Here is a 17,773-nt window from a genome sequence, read left to right on the forward strand (position 1 = left end):
TTCCATGAGGTGGACAAACCCATGTTATAATCCATGCTAGAGAGCCCCCCATTGGGACCATGCTTCAGCGGTTGGACCTCTACTGAGGCTACTTCCTTGCTTCCTTCACTTCCTTTCTATCCTCTGCTCAGTTAATCAAGTACATCTGAATCCCTGTTTCAGTCTCTGCCTCTACGATGCCCAACTTAAGACTTGTAGGAAATTAATACTACCCATAAAACTGGTAGAACAAAAGGAGGAAACAGTATTACCAAAGTGCAGTGAGAGCTATAACCTTGGAGATAGAATTGCCTGACAGGACCAGGGTCATTCTGGGAATTTCCACTGCTAAGGAACAGGGTAGGAGTTAGGAAGAAATATTCTCTCCCTCCCTTCCCTGGGTCTACATCCCTTTAGTCAAACTCAACAGGTGTCTTAAGTCTATATGAACTGCTGTCACAAAGCACCATAGACTTGGTGGCTTATGAACAACAGAAATTTATTTCTCACAGTTTTGGAGTCTGCAAGTTCAAGATCAGGGTGGGCTTCAAGAACAGCATGCAGGTGAGGGTTCTCTCCTACATCACATACTTCTCATTGTATCCTCATGTAGTGGAAGGGCCTAGGACACTCTATGGGATCTCTTTTTTAAGAGCAATAATCTCATTCATAAGGGCTCCACTCTCATGACCTAATCACCCCAAAGTCCCCACCTACTAATACTATCACCTTTGGGGGTTAGGATTTCAATGTCTGAATTTGGGGAAGGGGGTGGGTGGACACAAACATTCAGACCATATCAACAGGAAAGTAGCCAGCAATGAGCTGGCGGTCAATACAAGTCAGTGTCTGAGATCCCTAAGTAAGAGAAAAAGGGAGATGAATCAAAGAGGAAGGAAGAAATAGGTAATGACCAGCATAGCAGCCTTGAACAATCACAAACTTTTTTCTGTCCTTCATTCCAACCATCACATTGGCACCAGATTGATCTTTATCAAATGCTTATTACATCATGTTCATTTTCTGAGCTTTAAATCCTCCAAGTGTTTCCCATTGCCTAAAGGAATGATCCATAAAATTTCTGGATCATGTACCCCATTGATTAAAAAAAATTTCTAACCATGTGCCCTGGTTCATTTGTGTATTCATTTGTAAACTATTTAATTTCCTATCAACTAATAAATAGCTCTGAGTACTATGTAGGATATATCATTAATGATTATATGCATAAATTATGTATATATTTCAAGAAGATTTCTTAATAACTAAAAAAACTGTGGACAGTTTTTGGCACCTGCAACTGGATTGTTTTTTGATTTTTTAGAAAGAGCGCGCACACAAGTACGGGAGAGGGGCAGAGGGAGTGAGAGAATCTTAAAAGGGATCCATGCTCAGCACGGAGCCCTGCTGAAGCTGACGCAGGGGTCAATCCCATGACCCTGGGATCATGACCTGAGCCAAAATTAAGAGTTGGATACTCAACCCACTGAGCCACGCGGGTGCCCCACATATTGTTACCATTGTTTTACTACCTGCCTTGTGAATGTATGAGAGTTACTGGTTAATGTATTTGAATACTCAGACAAACTACTGATTTGGAAGGTGGTTGTATGAATAGGTGGAGACTGCTATGCCCAGAAGGTGTGGGCTGCAAAGACAGAATGCATTTAAGGTGGCTAGTAGAACTTTGATCTTAAAGTAACAGTGGGAATCCTAAAAGAGTTTCAGTTGGCAGTGGGAAAATGAATAATTTAATACTGAGAGCAGTCAGATTACACTAATAATAGCTCTACTTTTGGAGCACCTACTGTATACCTGGCATTATGCTAATCACTTTACATACATTATTTCATCTGCTTATCATAGTAACTCTTCAGAGTAGGTATTAAGTACCCTGCTCACAGTCACACACTTAGTTAGCAGAGAAGCCAGAATTTGAACCTGGAAGGAACTACATGTCTCCTTGATAGAATCTTTTTTTCCATTATACCTCACGACTAAGACTAGCTTGTGTTCTATATAAAGGAGTCAGTGGGTCAAGAAAGTGGATGGATGAAAGGGGCCAATCTGAAAAGGCTATACACTCTATGATTCTAACTATATGGCATTCTGGGAAAAGGCAAAACTATGGAGACAGTAAAAAGATCAGTGGTTGCCAAGGGTTAGCGGGGAGGGAGGAATGGATAGAGAGAGCACAGAGGACTTTTAGGGCAGTGAAACTACTCTGTATGATACTATAATGGTAGGTCCATGCCATTATATATTTGTCTAAACCCATAGAATATGCAACATGAAGAGTGAACTCTAATGTCAACTATGGACTCTGGATGATAATGATGAGGCAAGGTTCCTCAGTTGTAACAGATACACTCTGGTGGGGCACTTTGATGAGGAGAATGATATGCAGGTGGGGGAAGAGGGGATATAGGAAATCTTTGTACCTTCTTCTCAGTTTTGCTGTGAATCAAAAAAATAAATTGTTCTGAAAAATGAATTATTTAAGAAAAATAAAATAAAACAAGAAAAAGAGAAAGAAAAGAGATGGACACAGGCATGAGTCTACAAGGATAGGGGCTGTTAGAAGAGATAATATCTCCTAGAGATAGGAAAGACCACTTAGAACAGCACAAGGGAAATGTGAATTCTAAGGAACCAGTTAATGCATTGGGAAAAGCAGAATTCAGGAAGACATTGATTGAAGAATGAGCTATCTTTATCAAAAAGTTGATAAAGTGCTCACAACATACTTCCAACACTACCTGAACACAAAGCCATGTTCCAGTAGTCTGTTCCTTCTTTTTTTTCCACTGTTTTTTTAAACTTGCATCTCATATATGTATGCTCTGTCTTCTACGTTGCTCTAATAATTGGTCTACTCACAACGTGTAAAATTAGAGGGACAATTTATTAAGCTGTGCATTTATGATTTGTAAATTTCCTATACATGAGTAAAATTTACTTAAAAATAGAAGGAAAATATGATTCTGTATGGAGGTTGAAATAAATCAGGGATAGTGTATTCACTGATCCTTAATAGATTCAAGCATTCTCCAGCTAAAGGTATTATGAGTAGTAAAAACAGCTCTGGGCTAGGGGATAGAAAACTGGCATTTTGGCCCCAGTTCTGTGATTAGAATAACTGTGTGACATGAGTAAGGTGCCAGTTCTTTCTGAGCTTGAATTTTTTTATATGTAAAAAAGAATGTCCACAAATCCTTGTTAATGTTCAGTATGGTTGAACATAGAGCAACTCTTGTCCTCAAGCTGATCCCATAACAGATACTAAAACAGAACTGTAATTCTTCCCCAACTGTAAATTCTCCTTACCTGATATTTAAGAGTGGAGCTTGGAAAACATTTTCTAGAGAGGGCCAGATGGTAAATATTTTAGGCTTTGCAGGCCATGTAGTCTCTGTTGCAACTACTCAACTTTGCAGTTGCACTGAAAGCAACCACACACTATATGTAAATGAATGAGCTTGCCTGTGTTCCAATAAATCTTTATTTACTCAAACAAATGGTCAAGCCACATTTGACGCAGAAGACATAGTTTGTCCTTTCCTGTTCAAGGACATGACTTTGTGGCAGTCAATACACTTTCCCTTCAGTATATATAGGGGAAAACCAATGTTCGTAATAATTAGATAAATAGGGCACTGGAGAGTTGGAAGTGGAAGGAAGGAAGGAAGGAAGGAAGGAAGGAAGGAAGGAAGGAAAAGAAGAAAAGAAAAGAAAAAGAAAAAGAAAAAGAAAAAGAAAGAAAAAGAAAAGAACAGAACAATGGAGGGAGGCAGGAGAAGAGAGAGAAAATGAAAAAGAAGGAAGGAAGGAAAATGGAAGAAGGATGGAGGGCAAGAGTGGAGAACTTTGTAAAAGAGCATTGGGAGAGAAGATTGGGTATATCTGCCATGAGGGTGGGGCATTGTCAGATTGGAAAAGGCTTGGCTTTGGCATGGAGCTAGCAGCTAAGTTTGGAGAGACTAGCTGGGGCGTGCACGTGTGTGTGTGTGTGTGTGTGTGTGTGTGTGTGTGCGTGTGTTTGTGTGTGGTGTGTAATACTAAGGCACACTCATCACCTTGTGAAAGAGGTGGCATGGTGTATTTGAACCTAGTATGGTGCTGGGTACCAAGGGGAAACTCACTGAATATTTGTGGAAAAGGGAAGGAGAGGAGGGATTGCCCTCATTTTATAGATGAAGAAATTCCAAGCCAGGGCCCTGATGCTGTGTGAGGTTGAGGAAGTCTTTGTTGTTTTCCTAAGGAATCTGCAAGGAAACAGAATTCAAAGAGAAGGACATTGAATTTCACTCCTGAGAGAAGCTTCCAATATCTTCACAGGTCCAATCCTCCTCAGAGAAGGTGGAAAGTGTTGGTGGCTTCTGGGGGATTCCCGGTAGCCCAGGCCTCCATGAGGCCAAGTGTTACCATAAAGGTTATCCTGTGGAGATGGGAGAGGGGCCTGCAGTGCTTATATTGGCTCCTTTTGCCGTGAGTTCAGAATCAGAGGCTGTGCTACTCCTATCTCACAGTCTCCCTCTTACTTTCTTCCTTTTGATTCTGAATTCCGATGTGGCGGGTAAGAGGGATGAAAGCTGAGGAGAGACTTCTGCACTTGGAGCACAGAATCAGATTCTGGGCCTCTTTCCTGGAGCTGGCTGGCTATCTTGAGAAGATGGGCCAGGGTTTAGGAAAGGGAAATTTGGACTGTGTCTCAGGGAGGACGATATCCTCTCTGTGCCATCACGTAGAAGAAGAAGGAGACCTGGATTTTTAGGGAGTCTTAGAAACTTGGAATGTGATTAAATTGATTAGCCAGCAAATCTGTAAAATTTCACACAAGCCACGCACTTAATATAGAGCTGGATTACAGTTTGCACTAATTCATAAATTTTGTTTCACAAGCTAAAAATTTTGCTATGCAAATGTATGCAAATCATATAGAAAAATAACGTTGTTAGCCAAGTGTACCAGCACCTGTTGGGGTTTTTCTCTGTTTCTTCGGTTTTGTTTGTTTGTTTGTTTCATTGGAACTGTGCCACTGGGGTGAAAAGCAAGGTAATAAATACATTCAATATTAGAACTTGTGTATTGAACAAGATTCTGAAAGATGATTGGAAGGCTTTCTCCTTTAACAAATACTGTGGTGATTGGCATGTCTTTTTTCCTCTTTTTCTTCCTAAAACAGAATGAAGAAGATGAGCAACATTTATGAGTCGGCTGCCAATACGCTGGGAATTTTTAACAGCCCCTGCCTGACCAAAGTTGAGCTGCGTGTGGCGTGCAAAGGCATTTCCGACAGAGATGCTCTTTCCAAACCAGACCCCTGTGTCATCCTCAAGATGCAATCCCACGGGCAGTGGTTTGAGGTAGGCATGTCCAAGGCAATGGACTGGAGGGTTGATTCAGAAATGTTTTTGCATTTCCTTTCTTCAGGTGGTTTATTTTGATGAGATAGAAAATTCTTGAAATGAATACAATCATATTTCTGCTTGCATTGTGATGCTTTGACGCGACTGCTTTAATGCTGTGGATATTTTGACATTTACCCTTAATCTTTGTGTTCATTGTAGACTTAGTGACCCTTGGGGAAGAGCAGGGAGGAGTGCCTGACAGAAGCCACATGACATAACATTTATTTTTTGGAGCGAAAACTTAATATTATCTACATTTTATTGGATACTCACCAAGGGTCAGGCACTGTTCCAAGTGCTTTATGTAAAAATAACTAATTTGGTCGTCACAACAATCCTGTGAGGAAACAGATGAGGAAACACACAAAGGTTAAGGATGTGCCCAAGATCATTCAGCTTGTAAGTGGAAAATCTGATACTTACAACCAGGCTGCTGGGCTCCAGAGCCTGAGCTCTTTCTTGCTATTTTATACTGATGGTGGGTACCAGTGTGGTCTTTGGTGGTTTGTGTGGCAACACTGCAGGTTGAATTCTGCAGTTGGGTTTGTTAATTGATTTAAAAGTTGAAACAGATTGGATGAGGACTCTTTTTTTTAATGTTTATTAATTTTTGAGGGGGGGAGGGAGGGAGAGAATGAGCAGGGGAGGGGCAGAGAGAGGGAGACAGAGGATCCTCAGAAGGGCTCCAACTCAGGAACCGTGAGATCATGACCTGAGCTAAAGTCAGATGCTTAATTGACTGAGCCACCCAGATGCCCCTAATGAGAGCTATTTTTTAAGTTCTATTTTGGTTTGGTTTTCCTTTTTTCTAAGTACCTGGTCTGAGGAAGCAATGTCTTTTTTTTTTAATTTTTTTAATGCTCTCTTATTTTTGAGAGAGAGAGAGAGAGACACACACAGTATGTGAGTGGGGGAGGGGCAGAGAGAGAGGGAGACACAGAATCTGAAGCAGGCTCCAGGCTCTGAGCTGTCAGTACAGAACCTGACACGGGGCTTGAATGCACAAACCGTGTTTTAAGTTGCACACTTAACTGACTGAGCCACCCAGGCGCCCCTGAGTAAGCAATGTTTTAAAGATCTGGTGTGAGGTGAATAGTGAGATGGAGAGGAGGGGTGGGAGTTGGAGAGATACAGCAGAGGGAGCAGTAATTATCATCTCTAAGGGAACCAGGTACTCCGTGGAATTTGGAGAAGGGGTTTGAAGCCATGCTGAGCAGAGCAGTGGTAGAGGTTACTATCACCTTTGGGTCCATTACAACAAACTCCTCCAGTCTTCAGTACTTCTTCCAACTATTTGCAAATAGCTGGAAGATGTTGTTCCAGGAGGTAAAAGCTTCCATTGCACAGAAGAAAGAGGGCTAAAGCAGCCTGTTTGCTTATTCTTATATATGTGATAAAAGCCACTTCTCTGAAGGGGAGGTTTGGTCGGGGTGAGTGAGCACATGGAATTCAGGTGGAGGCATCTTGCCTGGAGGAATGCAGGACAGATGAGCAGTCTGGGGGTCTTGGACTTAAGACTTCTCCAGTGCTTATATTGTAAACGTAAAATAGCGTTCATAGGTCTCTTAATGTGTAATGTGTTTTTTTCCTTTCTAAATAGTCTCATTGACTCTGTTGATGGGTTTTATGGTTTTTAACTTTTTATTTAACAAAATGAAATGGCAGCCTGCATTAGGGAAAACATTACTCTTTGAAAATGAGAGGAAAGAAATTAGAAAGAAATTCATCTCCTAATGCCCCCTTTACATAAGACAACTATTATTTGTATATATGTCTTTTCCATCTGGCATTCATATTCTTACATGATTCTTATGCATGTAAAATTTTCTTTCCTCATTTTATTACCTAGTAGTATATATTTTTCTATATTGCTGTAATATTAATCTTTACAATTTTTAAAGTTGCATAGTTTCCCATCACATGAATTTATTTAGTAATTTTCCTGTTTTTTTTCCACTTTGAAGTTGCTTCCAAAAATACCCTATTTTAGGGGCACCTGGGTGGCTCAGTCGGTTGGGCGTCCGACTTTGGCTCAGGTAATGATCTCACGGCCCGTGCGTTTGAGCCCCACTTCAGGCTCTGTGCTGTCAGTTCAGAGCCTGGAGCCTGCTTCGGATTCTGTGTCTCCCTCTCTCTCTGCCCCTCCCCTACTCACGCTCTGTCTCTATCAAAAAATGAATAAACGTTAAAAAAAATAAAAAAACAAAAATACCCTATTTTAAACTGCAATGAGTATCTTTGTGCATAATGCTGTTCCCTACTTTTCCATGAGTTCCTAGGAGAGATTGTCCAAGTGGAATTACTGGTACAAAGATAGGAAACTTTGGGGGCTATGATACGTATTGCCACATTGCTTTTCCAGAGTGCTGTATTACAGTGTTACTCAAAGTATGGTCTGCACACAGCTACCAGCTCACAAACTCTGTTACCAGTGCGCAGATAAGAAACTTGTGCCACCGTGTAAATTGATTCCCTGCTTCCTTCATCTAAACAGTCTTACTCTTTAAAAACAATAATGTCAGCTGATCTTCCAGCATACAGAGCAATAGGCTGATTTATAATCTGGCACTTTGAGAAACACTTCTGTAATCTAGTTTATACTCTTAACAGTATGCATTCAGGATACAGTCAGAACAACAGAGCCCATGCTAGGTAGCTAATAAAGGATTTAATTCAGGTACCTAGTAATGAAGGAGTTGGAAATGCTGAGAAACTAAATAGGGACAGTGAGGGAATGCAGGCATTAATGACAGGAACCTGTTACTTTGCTTAGCGTGGGGCAGTAGTGTGCCGAGGCCATCTTGTATAGGTTTGTGAAAGCTGACTCTTACATATTCGGGAACTTTGCACGCAGTTGTGGTGTTGGTATTTAGACCACAGACTTGGCAGATATTTCAGATCAGGGCTCGACTCCCACTCAGAGCCATTTGGTAAACATTTATCAGCACACCACTGGGCCACAGGAGCCAGAGGGGCCAGAGGGGGAGGTGGGAGTACTGGAAACAAACAGCTATCTAGCAGAAGCTGGAAGGAAGGAAGGCCTGTCTGGTGGGAGCCAGGAAGATAGAGGAGATGTGGATAGTGCTGGAAATGCTGCCTGAAAGGGAGGTGAGGGTACCCTGGTATCTGCCTGCCTTTTGCTCTCATGTGTCTCACTGTGCCTTCCACTGACCAAACCTTGATAGAAGCCCATTGACAAGGTTTGCAGGGAAAGAGTACAGAGTGCACTTGAGAGCAAAGATGTACATGGCCAGCACATAAACCTTCGACAACTCACAGTAACTTGGATCATCATTCCCTGTCTCATCAAGTAATGCATGTTTGTTTAACGCTAACAACTACTTTTCAGTACAAATTCAGCAAGTGGTCTTATGCTAGGAGTTAGAAGCACACCTATGCTACAAGTTAAAAGCATCTGACAGTCTATTTAAACCACGTAGCGACTACTATCCTTGCTTAGTGAAGGCTAGCAAACATGGACACTGGGATAAGATTTATTGATGCATTTACCTGTGTCTACCCCCTGCAATACATCTGGATTTGCAGAGAGATTTCCATGTACACTGTTAGAGAACTGAGAGAAATCCTTGCAGAATAGAATTCATGCTGGCTGTGTGCATGTCTTTTTTTTGTGGGGAAATCTGGTAATTGATTAAGTGGAGAAAAAAACAGGCTAAGCTGATTTGCATAATGAAGAGATTGTTGGGGGGGATGTGACAAGGTGAGAGAGAGAGAAAAGCAAGGGGAGCATATCTTTCAGAGGGAATTTTAAAGTTTGGCTAAGGGGCGCCTGGTGGTTCCGTTGGTTGAGCAATTGACTTCAGCTCAGGTCATGATCTCGTGGTTCATGGGTTTGAGCCCCAGGTCGGGCTCTGTGCTGACAGCTCAGATCCTGGAGCCTGCTTCCGTTCTGTATCTCCCCCTTTCTACTCCTTCCCTGCTTGTGCTCTGTCTCTCTCTAAAATAAATAAACATTAAAAAATTAAAAAAAAATAAATAAAGTTTGACTAAAGAGGCTCTCCAGTCAGCACTGTCCACTGGAACTTGCTGCAGTGATAGAAATGTTCCCCATCTGTTGTGTCGGACAAGGTAGTCATTACCACATGTGACTACGAGCACCTGAAAGGTGGATAATGTAACTGAAGAACTAAAATTTTAAAATATTTAATTTTAATTAATTTAAGAGTAATTGTAAGTAGTATGGTTCCAGAGTCTTTTGGTGTGCTAGAGAATTTGGCTGGGTGGGTGGGGAAGAGGAGAGTTTGTAAAAATGTTAGAGTAGGCTCTTAATTGTACAACTTCACTGGGTTTGGGGAGATGTAACTAGAGTTTTGACATTTCTTTTTTATTGTGATTGCTGGCCTCTGCTTTTCATAATGGAACTGCAGCAGGGAAAGGGCCCCGTTTTGCCCTGGTTCACAGCTCAGGTTACTACTGCAGTAGTTAGAACTGCTTTCAGATGGCCCTCCCATATGGAAGCAAACTGTTTGCTCTTTTAATATGCTGTAGCTTGTTAGCCCTGGAAAAAGAACATTGGCCTCTAAAGTGATCATGACACTGTAAACCTGATTTTTAGACTCAAAAAGACCTACGGTCTGACCTCCTGTGCTGTTAATAGTATTAAGGGTCAATGAGGATAAATCTATGTCTTTGAAATATTGGAAATCAATTGTACTGAAATGCACAAGGGACGGTTGCTCTTTGGAGATGCACGGAGTTTGGAATGAATATCTGAGGACTGAAAAAAGAGAGAGGATGCTTTTGTTTCCTCCCAGAATATGGAGATGGGATGGTATTCTTGTTGGGTGAAACTTTCAGCATATCTTCAATGGCCATGATTATAAGTGTTAGAAAAGAAGGAAAAAAGAATACTTGTTAGTTGGATGTACATTCCAAACTGAGAATTTCCGAGTTACCATTTAATTTCCCTAATTTAGAATCATACTCATTAAAAAAAAATCCTCCCTGCACTCACACCTAGCCAAAAGGGGCAACAGTATATGGTGCAGTTCAGTGTAATGATATTTAGACCATATTCCATTATCCAATGAAGAGTGGAAATAATTTCCTCCTGCCTTCTGGTGAGTACTGATGTGTTCACTAACTTTTGGAACCAGGCAACATATGCAAGTGGGAAAAATTAATACTTCTCAGGGATTCAAAAGACAAGGGCCCTTGTGAACTAAAGACCTGTATTCAGTTTCCTAGAGCATATGCTGTATCCCTTGGGTACACTGGATATTCTCCATGAAGCAGAGCTAAGCCCGCAGTGCCATGGCCCTTGGCAGAAATCCTATAAGTGGCATGTACTTGTCCTTATTGGAAAAAGCCAAATTATTCACACATTGCCAGGATGTTGCTCTAATCACCTTTAATTCCATTTTTACATTTAATTTTAATACACAGTGTTTGAGTTTCTCTATAGGAAGCTCTAAGTAATTCTGAGAACTAATTACCCTTGGATCAATTCCATTATGAAAACATGTTATGATGAATCATGTGCTTTGGTGGATTGTTGATAATAATAATAATTGTTAGTAGCAATTAGTGTGGTTATCTAATAATTATCAGTGCACCCTGATGCAAGATTATTATTGTTTATAATAATATATCCATATAGCACTTTATATTCACAAACGCCATCTACTTACATTATTTCATTTGCTTCGTATAATAGCCTCATGAGAAGGTGTTACAGACATTGAAATTCTAGTACGTATTGGGTATCATGATAGAACCTGGTTTGTATCCTCAAAGACCTCAGAGTCTAGTAGAAGAACTCTGTCTTAGAGAGGGAGGGCTGGAGGCTAGGAAGATTATGTGACTTTGAGGAAGAGGGCTCAAAACAAGGTCCGGACTTAAATTAACTCTTCCTTCCCCTGAATGTGCAGTGGGTAGATATTTTACGGCGTCTCAGCCTATCTATAACCAGTGTGGTGGGTGGACCTACACTTGTGGTTCTTAAGATTGCAAGATGTCTTTCAGCAATAACCATCAGGGAGCTTTGAAAAAATAAAGGTTTGTTGCTTACAGGACCTAGAAATTAGATAGAACACCTGGGGCTACTCAGCAAGGTCTTGGGTAGGATGAGAGAGAGGGAGTGTGCACATGAGCCTGGGGTTCTGTTTTTATTGGGTTGAGCATGGGGGCCTAGGGTTTTGCAGGCCCACTCTTTGTTGATGAATTTAAAACGTAAGAGGAAATTCAAAGTACAGGAAGAGAAAAAAAACAAGGGGACCAAATGGTCACTATTCAAAATCAATCAAGGTTTCTAAAACAAAAGAGCATCAGTGTGGGGAGGTGGCCTGGCTCTTTAGGAAGTCGGTGGCTGCCTGTGTGTTTATTTGAGATAGTCCTCTTTGAAGTGGATACTTCTTTGAAAGCCTGAACAGTGGAAGCTTAAATCAGGTACCAGCTTTGCAAAACAGAAAAAACATGTCAGGGCTTACCCTACAGTAGACCATCTCAAGGGTGCATAGGTTACCTTTATGTGGGATGGGGATAAAAATAAATCACTCTTCCACCTCTCCTTACTTTCTGTCCTTTCTCCCCACTTCCTATCCATCCAGATGTCGGGTGTGTTTGCCATACGATCTTGCATCCCTGCTAGCAGGCAGCACCGAAGGGGAAATATGAGTCAGTGGTGGGGGCGGGGGGGCTTGCCCCCTCCCAAATAAATGGGATGTGAATTTTTTCAGCAATTCCCTTTTGGTTAGAGGGCTCATGGAAGAATTCCATAGAAAAAGACCCATTTGTGCTCAGGACAGTAGTGAGCCATCACCCGTTTGTGTCTGAGCCAGGAAGGTGAAGCCCTAAGTAGCAGCTTTGCATGTAACCTGTAACAGAGATCATCAATTTTCCTTTACTCCAGAATGCTAAAATTTTGTGAAAATAGGTCAGGCAATATGAACACTTGGGTGATGACAAAATAAAGTAACCATCTATATGTGTTGACACCAGCTTGGAATTAGTCCTTTTACATATATTCTTTCTAATCCTCACAACTACCCTGCAAGGGAGACTTTACTAACCAGGTAAGGAAACTGAGGCTGGGCAGTATTAACAAATCACCTGAGGCCACACAGCTAATAAATAGGAAAGCTGGAATCTGGTTGATTCCAAAATCTATATTCTTTTCACCTTAACCTGGGATTACTACTTGAAGCTCAAGGCCTCTGTCCCCCACACAATTTTGTTCGGCCTTCATGGTGTTCAAGCAGGTCTGCACTGGTTGACAAAACTTAAAGATCAGGAGTTTTATTTTCTCATACAACTCCAGATTTCTGGTTTCTTTAGAATAACCAGAAAAACTAGCAACATGGAATCTTTAATTTTTTTTAATATTTATTTATTTTTGAGAGAGAGACAGAGTGTGAGTAGGGTAGGGGCAGAGAGAGAGGGAGACACAGAATCCGAAGCAGGCTTCAGGCTCCGAGCTGTCAGCACAGACCCCGATGTGGGGCTTGAACCTACAAACCACGAGATCATGACCTGAGCTGAATCTGAACGCTTAACTCACTGAGCCACCCAGGCGCCCTTGGAAACTTTAATCTGTGTGCAACAATGAGCAGAACATGGGTAGCGGCTGCCTGTATCCAGAGTCTGAGTCTGTCCTCCTGCATCCTGCTAGCCAGCCTGTCCCATCATTTGCCCTCCTAGCCTGGCCCCTGGGGGTATTTGAGTTTAGACTACACTCCTGTACCTGCCTGGACTGGGTCTCTCAAACATAGTTAACCTCTCAGTTGTGGACACAGACAAGAGCTGAAAAAATGAAAATTAAGTCAATTAAAGCATTCCCTCTGGATATCACAAACAGCCTCCTTTCTTGAAAGATTTTCTGTTCACACTTTGCTGACTTGTAGCGTTTTGGTGGCTGACACCTAGCATAACAGATGATAAAAAACAACAGTTTTCTTCAGTTGTTCACAAAGTTTTCACTCCAGTTTCGCCTCAGACTCCCACTCGGGAAAACTTTGATGTTGTTTTCTACCCCCCCCCTTAACAAGTCCTTAATAAGAATAATTTCTTTCCTCTAAAAAGGTGATGTTAGAAATCTTACCCCAAGCACTGAATAGAAAACAAAATGAAATAGTAGAGCCAAAAAATGTTTCCTCCTTGCTGCCTGAGGTCACTTCCCTTTGACCAGAGCCTGCAGTTGCCTGCTGTTCAGTCTGTAAGTGATGCACTTGGGTGAAAAGAGAGAAGAAAAATGCATTGCATACGATGCGACTGAGTGGCTTTCTTATCACTGAAATCTCAAAATTGTCAATGTCATGGTGTCTGAGAGCGGAATTGCACAAGATGGAAATTTGGGGCTGCAAATGAGGGAAAAACAATTTGAACTGAAATCCTGTGTTGACTATTAATTAATTAACTCTTGTGTGTCTCAGAGAGGATTTATCAGTTGCAAGAATAAGGTCTGTCCTCCTGCAGCGAAGAAAGCACCGTGCCATGGGCTTCATTGCCCCCTTAGCTTGTAGAACTGGCAAGCCACAGTTGAACATCTAGACTGAGCCATTGGTTACCATGGCTTTTTATAATGTGCCTTGAGTCTCATGATGAGTATTTGAAAGATGGAATTATAGTTCAGGGAAAGAGCTTCTGGAAGCGTTTATGATTTAGAGCCCTCTGCCTCTAGCTTAAACAACCTTCACCCTCTCCAGGAAGATGTTTTCAACATACTTCCTGGGTTCCTGTTTTAATGTTTAAACTAGACTCACTACTGATAATCGTGTCCTTAAGAAAATCATCTTTCTTTTGTAATTTCAATCCATTTAATATTTTTAAAATTAATTGTAATGGTGGTTTATTAATGATGATACCTTGGAGTGCCTGGATGGCTCAGTCAGTTAAGCATCTGACTTCGGCTCAGGTCATGATCTCAAGGCTCGTGAGGTCAAGCCCATTGTCAGGCGCTTTGCTGATAGCTCAAAGCCTGGAGTCTGTTTTGGATTCTGTGTTTCCCTCTCTACCCCTCCCCCACTTGCACTCTGCCTCTCTCTCTCTCAAAAATAAACAAACATTAAAAATTATTAATGATGATACCTTGAAATATGCTGAGAGTGGTTATACAGTAGATCAGGTAATCTCCTAAGCACTGTATATGTGTCATCATATTTAATTAGTAAAACAACCTTATAATTTGGACTCCATATATACTTTATGTAGAGGCACAGAAGAGTTAAGTAATTTGCTCAAGGGGAGCACAAGTAGTAAGTAGAGGAGTCATGACAGATTGAACCCAGACTGTCTGTCTCTAGAAACTACGCTGCCACTATCCTTCACTGCCCTCCTCTGAGAAAAATGAGTACCATTCAGTGTCTGAGTGTCTGCCATGTGCCATGGGCTAAATCTTCACATGCATTTTCTACGACCCTCATGACAGTATTAGAAGATAGAGACTGTGCTTACCCATTTCACAGGTGAGAAAACTAACACAGAGAAAAGTGCATGTCCAAGGTCACAAGACTAGGAAGAAGTGGTGATGGGATTGGAACCCAGAGCGTTGTGTCTCCAGTGCCCATGTTGTCTCCATTACTCTGTGTCTCTCCCATTCTGGCCTCTGTGGAGGTAGAATAACCCCATATAATGCTACTAATCCTTAAGATGAACATGTTTTCCTCTCCTCAGAGAATCCATTAACTCATTTAAAACTGTTTGCATTTATTTTTTTTTTAACAGAAATTAGATTTGCTTTGGTAAATACCTGAAACATCCTTGTAATCCCCTAATTTGTACAACTTTATCCTGACTTCCTAAAGTTTCCCCAAGGTGCATGGCATAGGGTCTCTGAGCTCAGGCTATGGGGCCAGACTACCTAGAATGAAGTTCTACCCCAGCCATTGTTAGCTGTACCAATGGGCAAATTAGCCAAACCTTTCTGTGCCTTAGTCTCCTCACCTATAAAATAGATATCATAATGGTACCTGCTACCATTATGAGGATTCAATGACTCGATACCTGTTGAATGCTTATAAGTGTCATTGATACAACAGAGTCAGTGATCAATAACTGCTATGATTAAGGAACATTTGTCATTTTTTAAGAATTGTTTTGTAAAGAAAGATGTGCTGGTTGGTCCTCAAGTGTTCTGACAATTGATGCCCTGTGGCTAGAGGCTGAGCAGTAGAGGCATATCAAGAGGTCGTTGGAGAAGTAAATTCTGGGACACTAAAGCTGTGACTGTTTTATTGACTTTGCATCCCTAGCACCTACCACAATGCCTGACACAAGAGATGCTTGTAATTCTGTAGTTAGATGGATTTCATTTCCATGGTCCATTTCCCCATGTTCACCTCCAAAGACGCTTGGATTTTTGAGGACTGTCCTGTTCTCATTCAGGAGAATGAGAACTCAGCTAATTAGAACTCACCTACACCACTAGGCTTATCCCTTTTACATGGAGGTAGGATTATTGGTGCCCGAGGAAAAAAGTTTGATTTGAAGGGATTTTCTTTATGTGTTTGTGTGTAAACTATTCAGGCAGTATTGTAACTATGTTGAATGGAGTCATGAGATGATATTGGAAGGACATTTCCTACCACTCAGGGATGAGGAGTATGGAGCCCTTTGTTACCAGGCTCTGTTAGCCTCTGTTTCCTTCCTTACATCCTTTTGGCTTTAAACTTCTTTGTGCTCCCCTTCTTTTCCTCTATCCCTTTTTCTTCTTCCTCTGGGGAGAGTGAAACAGAGACAGGCAAGGAGAGCTATAGCTACAGTTAGTGTTGGAGACTGGGGTCTCCCTGTGTCTTCTCTCCTCCACCCTAGGCGCCATCTGGACTTATCCTCCTGGATGACTTATCCTCCTCCTGGATCTCTCGCTGAGACAATATGGGAAACAGTAAATTATTTGCTGAAAACAACTTCCTTCCACCTAGTTTTCTCCTCTGTCTGCTTCAGAAGCAACTGAGTATAGAGGAAGTAGCAAGTTTTTCTTGTTGGCTCTTAGGGATTAAATGTTTTTTTTTAAGGCATTTTATTTTTTTAAGTTTATGTATTCATTTTAAGAGAGAGAGAGAGTGAGCACACGCGCAAGAGCATGCAAGTAGGGCAGTGGCAGAGAGAGAGGGAGAGGGAGAGAGAGATAGAGAGAGAGCATGCAAGCAGGGCAGGGGTAGAGAGAGAAGGAGAGAGAGAGAATCCTGAGCAAGCTCTGCACTATCAGCATGGAGCCCTACACGAGCTCGAATCCATGAACCTTGGGATCATGACCTGAGCCGAAACCAAGAGTTGGATGCTTAATTGACTGAGCCACCCAGGCGTTCCTTAAATGGGCTTTTTTTTTAAGCAATGGAAATCCCTGGAATGAGAGTGAAGTTCTTCAGTATCTTTATTTGAACCTTAGGACACGAAATATTCTCAACTTCCCCATTCTGAGTCACTGCAGCGTTTGTTTTGAAGACTTGTAAATAGTGTTCTGGGGGTGGGGGTGGGGAACCTAGCTACTTTGGAAGTACTGCAAACATTTATTTGAAATATAAATTTAATTTTTTGCTTCTCAATTTTGAGTGAGGCAATTTGCTTATGAAATCCAACCAAAAACATCCATTTTGGATGTTTTGTTGGATGAGTTTTGACAAATATATATACACACTTGGGTAGCCACCATCCCAATCAAGATATAGAACATTTCCTAGAATATGTGCTAATATTTAAAATATATAACAGGAAACAACAAAGATAAATTTCAACACATCAGAAAGCACTAACTCTCAGATTATGTTCCCATTGATTGACATGTACTAAGTGACAAAAATTTCAGCTTATAGAGCAATCTTATACTAATGAAATATCATCTTTAACTGTTAAATATATTGGGGCTCTGTGTAAGATTTTTGTTGAAAAGAGGAAAAGATGGTTCCATAGCTAAGGAGCATTTGAAAAGTCAGAGAAAGAGACCATAAGAAGAAAAATAGACCCAGAGCTGGTTTAGCTCAGAATCAAACTAAATTATTTATAGTGTGACTCACCAGGCTTCAGATCATCCTGAAATCCCCATTGCTGACAACTTAGGAAGCTGCCAGAGCAGGCAGGCTTGATCTAAAGTCAGTTTGGAAACATGACTGAGGTCTAGCACAAGTTAACTGGGTGACCCTAGAAAGTCACCTAACATCTCTGAGCCTCTCCTGCTGCTTTGTGTCTAAATGGTTGTTATCAGTATTGAAGGAGTGGCTGGCAGGAAGTGAAGTGGCTGATGTTGTAGACCCTGGACTCAGACCGCTTGAGTTATCTGTGTAACCTTATGCAAACGCCTCAACTTCCCTGGGCCTGTGATTTCAACATCTATAAAATGGAAACAAAACAAAGCAAAACAACCTATTCCATGAGTTTATCATAAAGATGAAATGAGATGATGCTTAAGAATTGCTTAATATAGTACCTGG

The 17,773-nt window shown here is 41.3% G+C and overlaps 1 protein-coding gene across 2 annotated transcripts in view; it reads left to right on the forward strand.

The window, feature by feature from the left end:
• CPNE4 (copine 4) overlaps positions 1-17,773 on the forward strand; it is a 598,316-nt gene that overhangs the window by 241,991 nt on the left and 338,552 nt on the right. For both annotated transcript variants that reach the window (XM_053221448.1, XM_027061847.2), the window contains one exon: positions 5,165-5,345. In XM_053221448.1, the coding sequence (XP_053077423.1) occupies positions 5,165-5,345 (181 nt within the window). The remainder of the gene's footprint in view (positions 1-5,164; positions 5,346-17,773) is intronic.

Source organism: Acinonyx jubatus, chromosome C2, assembly GCF_027475565.1.
Source record: "Acinonyx jubatus isolate Ajub_Pintada_27869175 chromosome C2, VMU_Ajub_asm_v1.0, whole genome shotgun sequence".
Lineage (NCBI taxonomy): Eukaryota > Metazoa > Chordata > Mammalia > Carnivora > Felidae > Acinonyx > Acinonyx jubatus.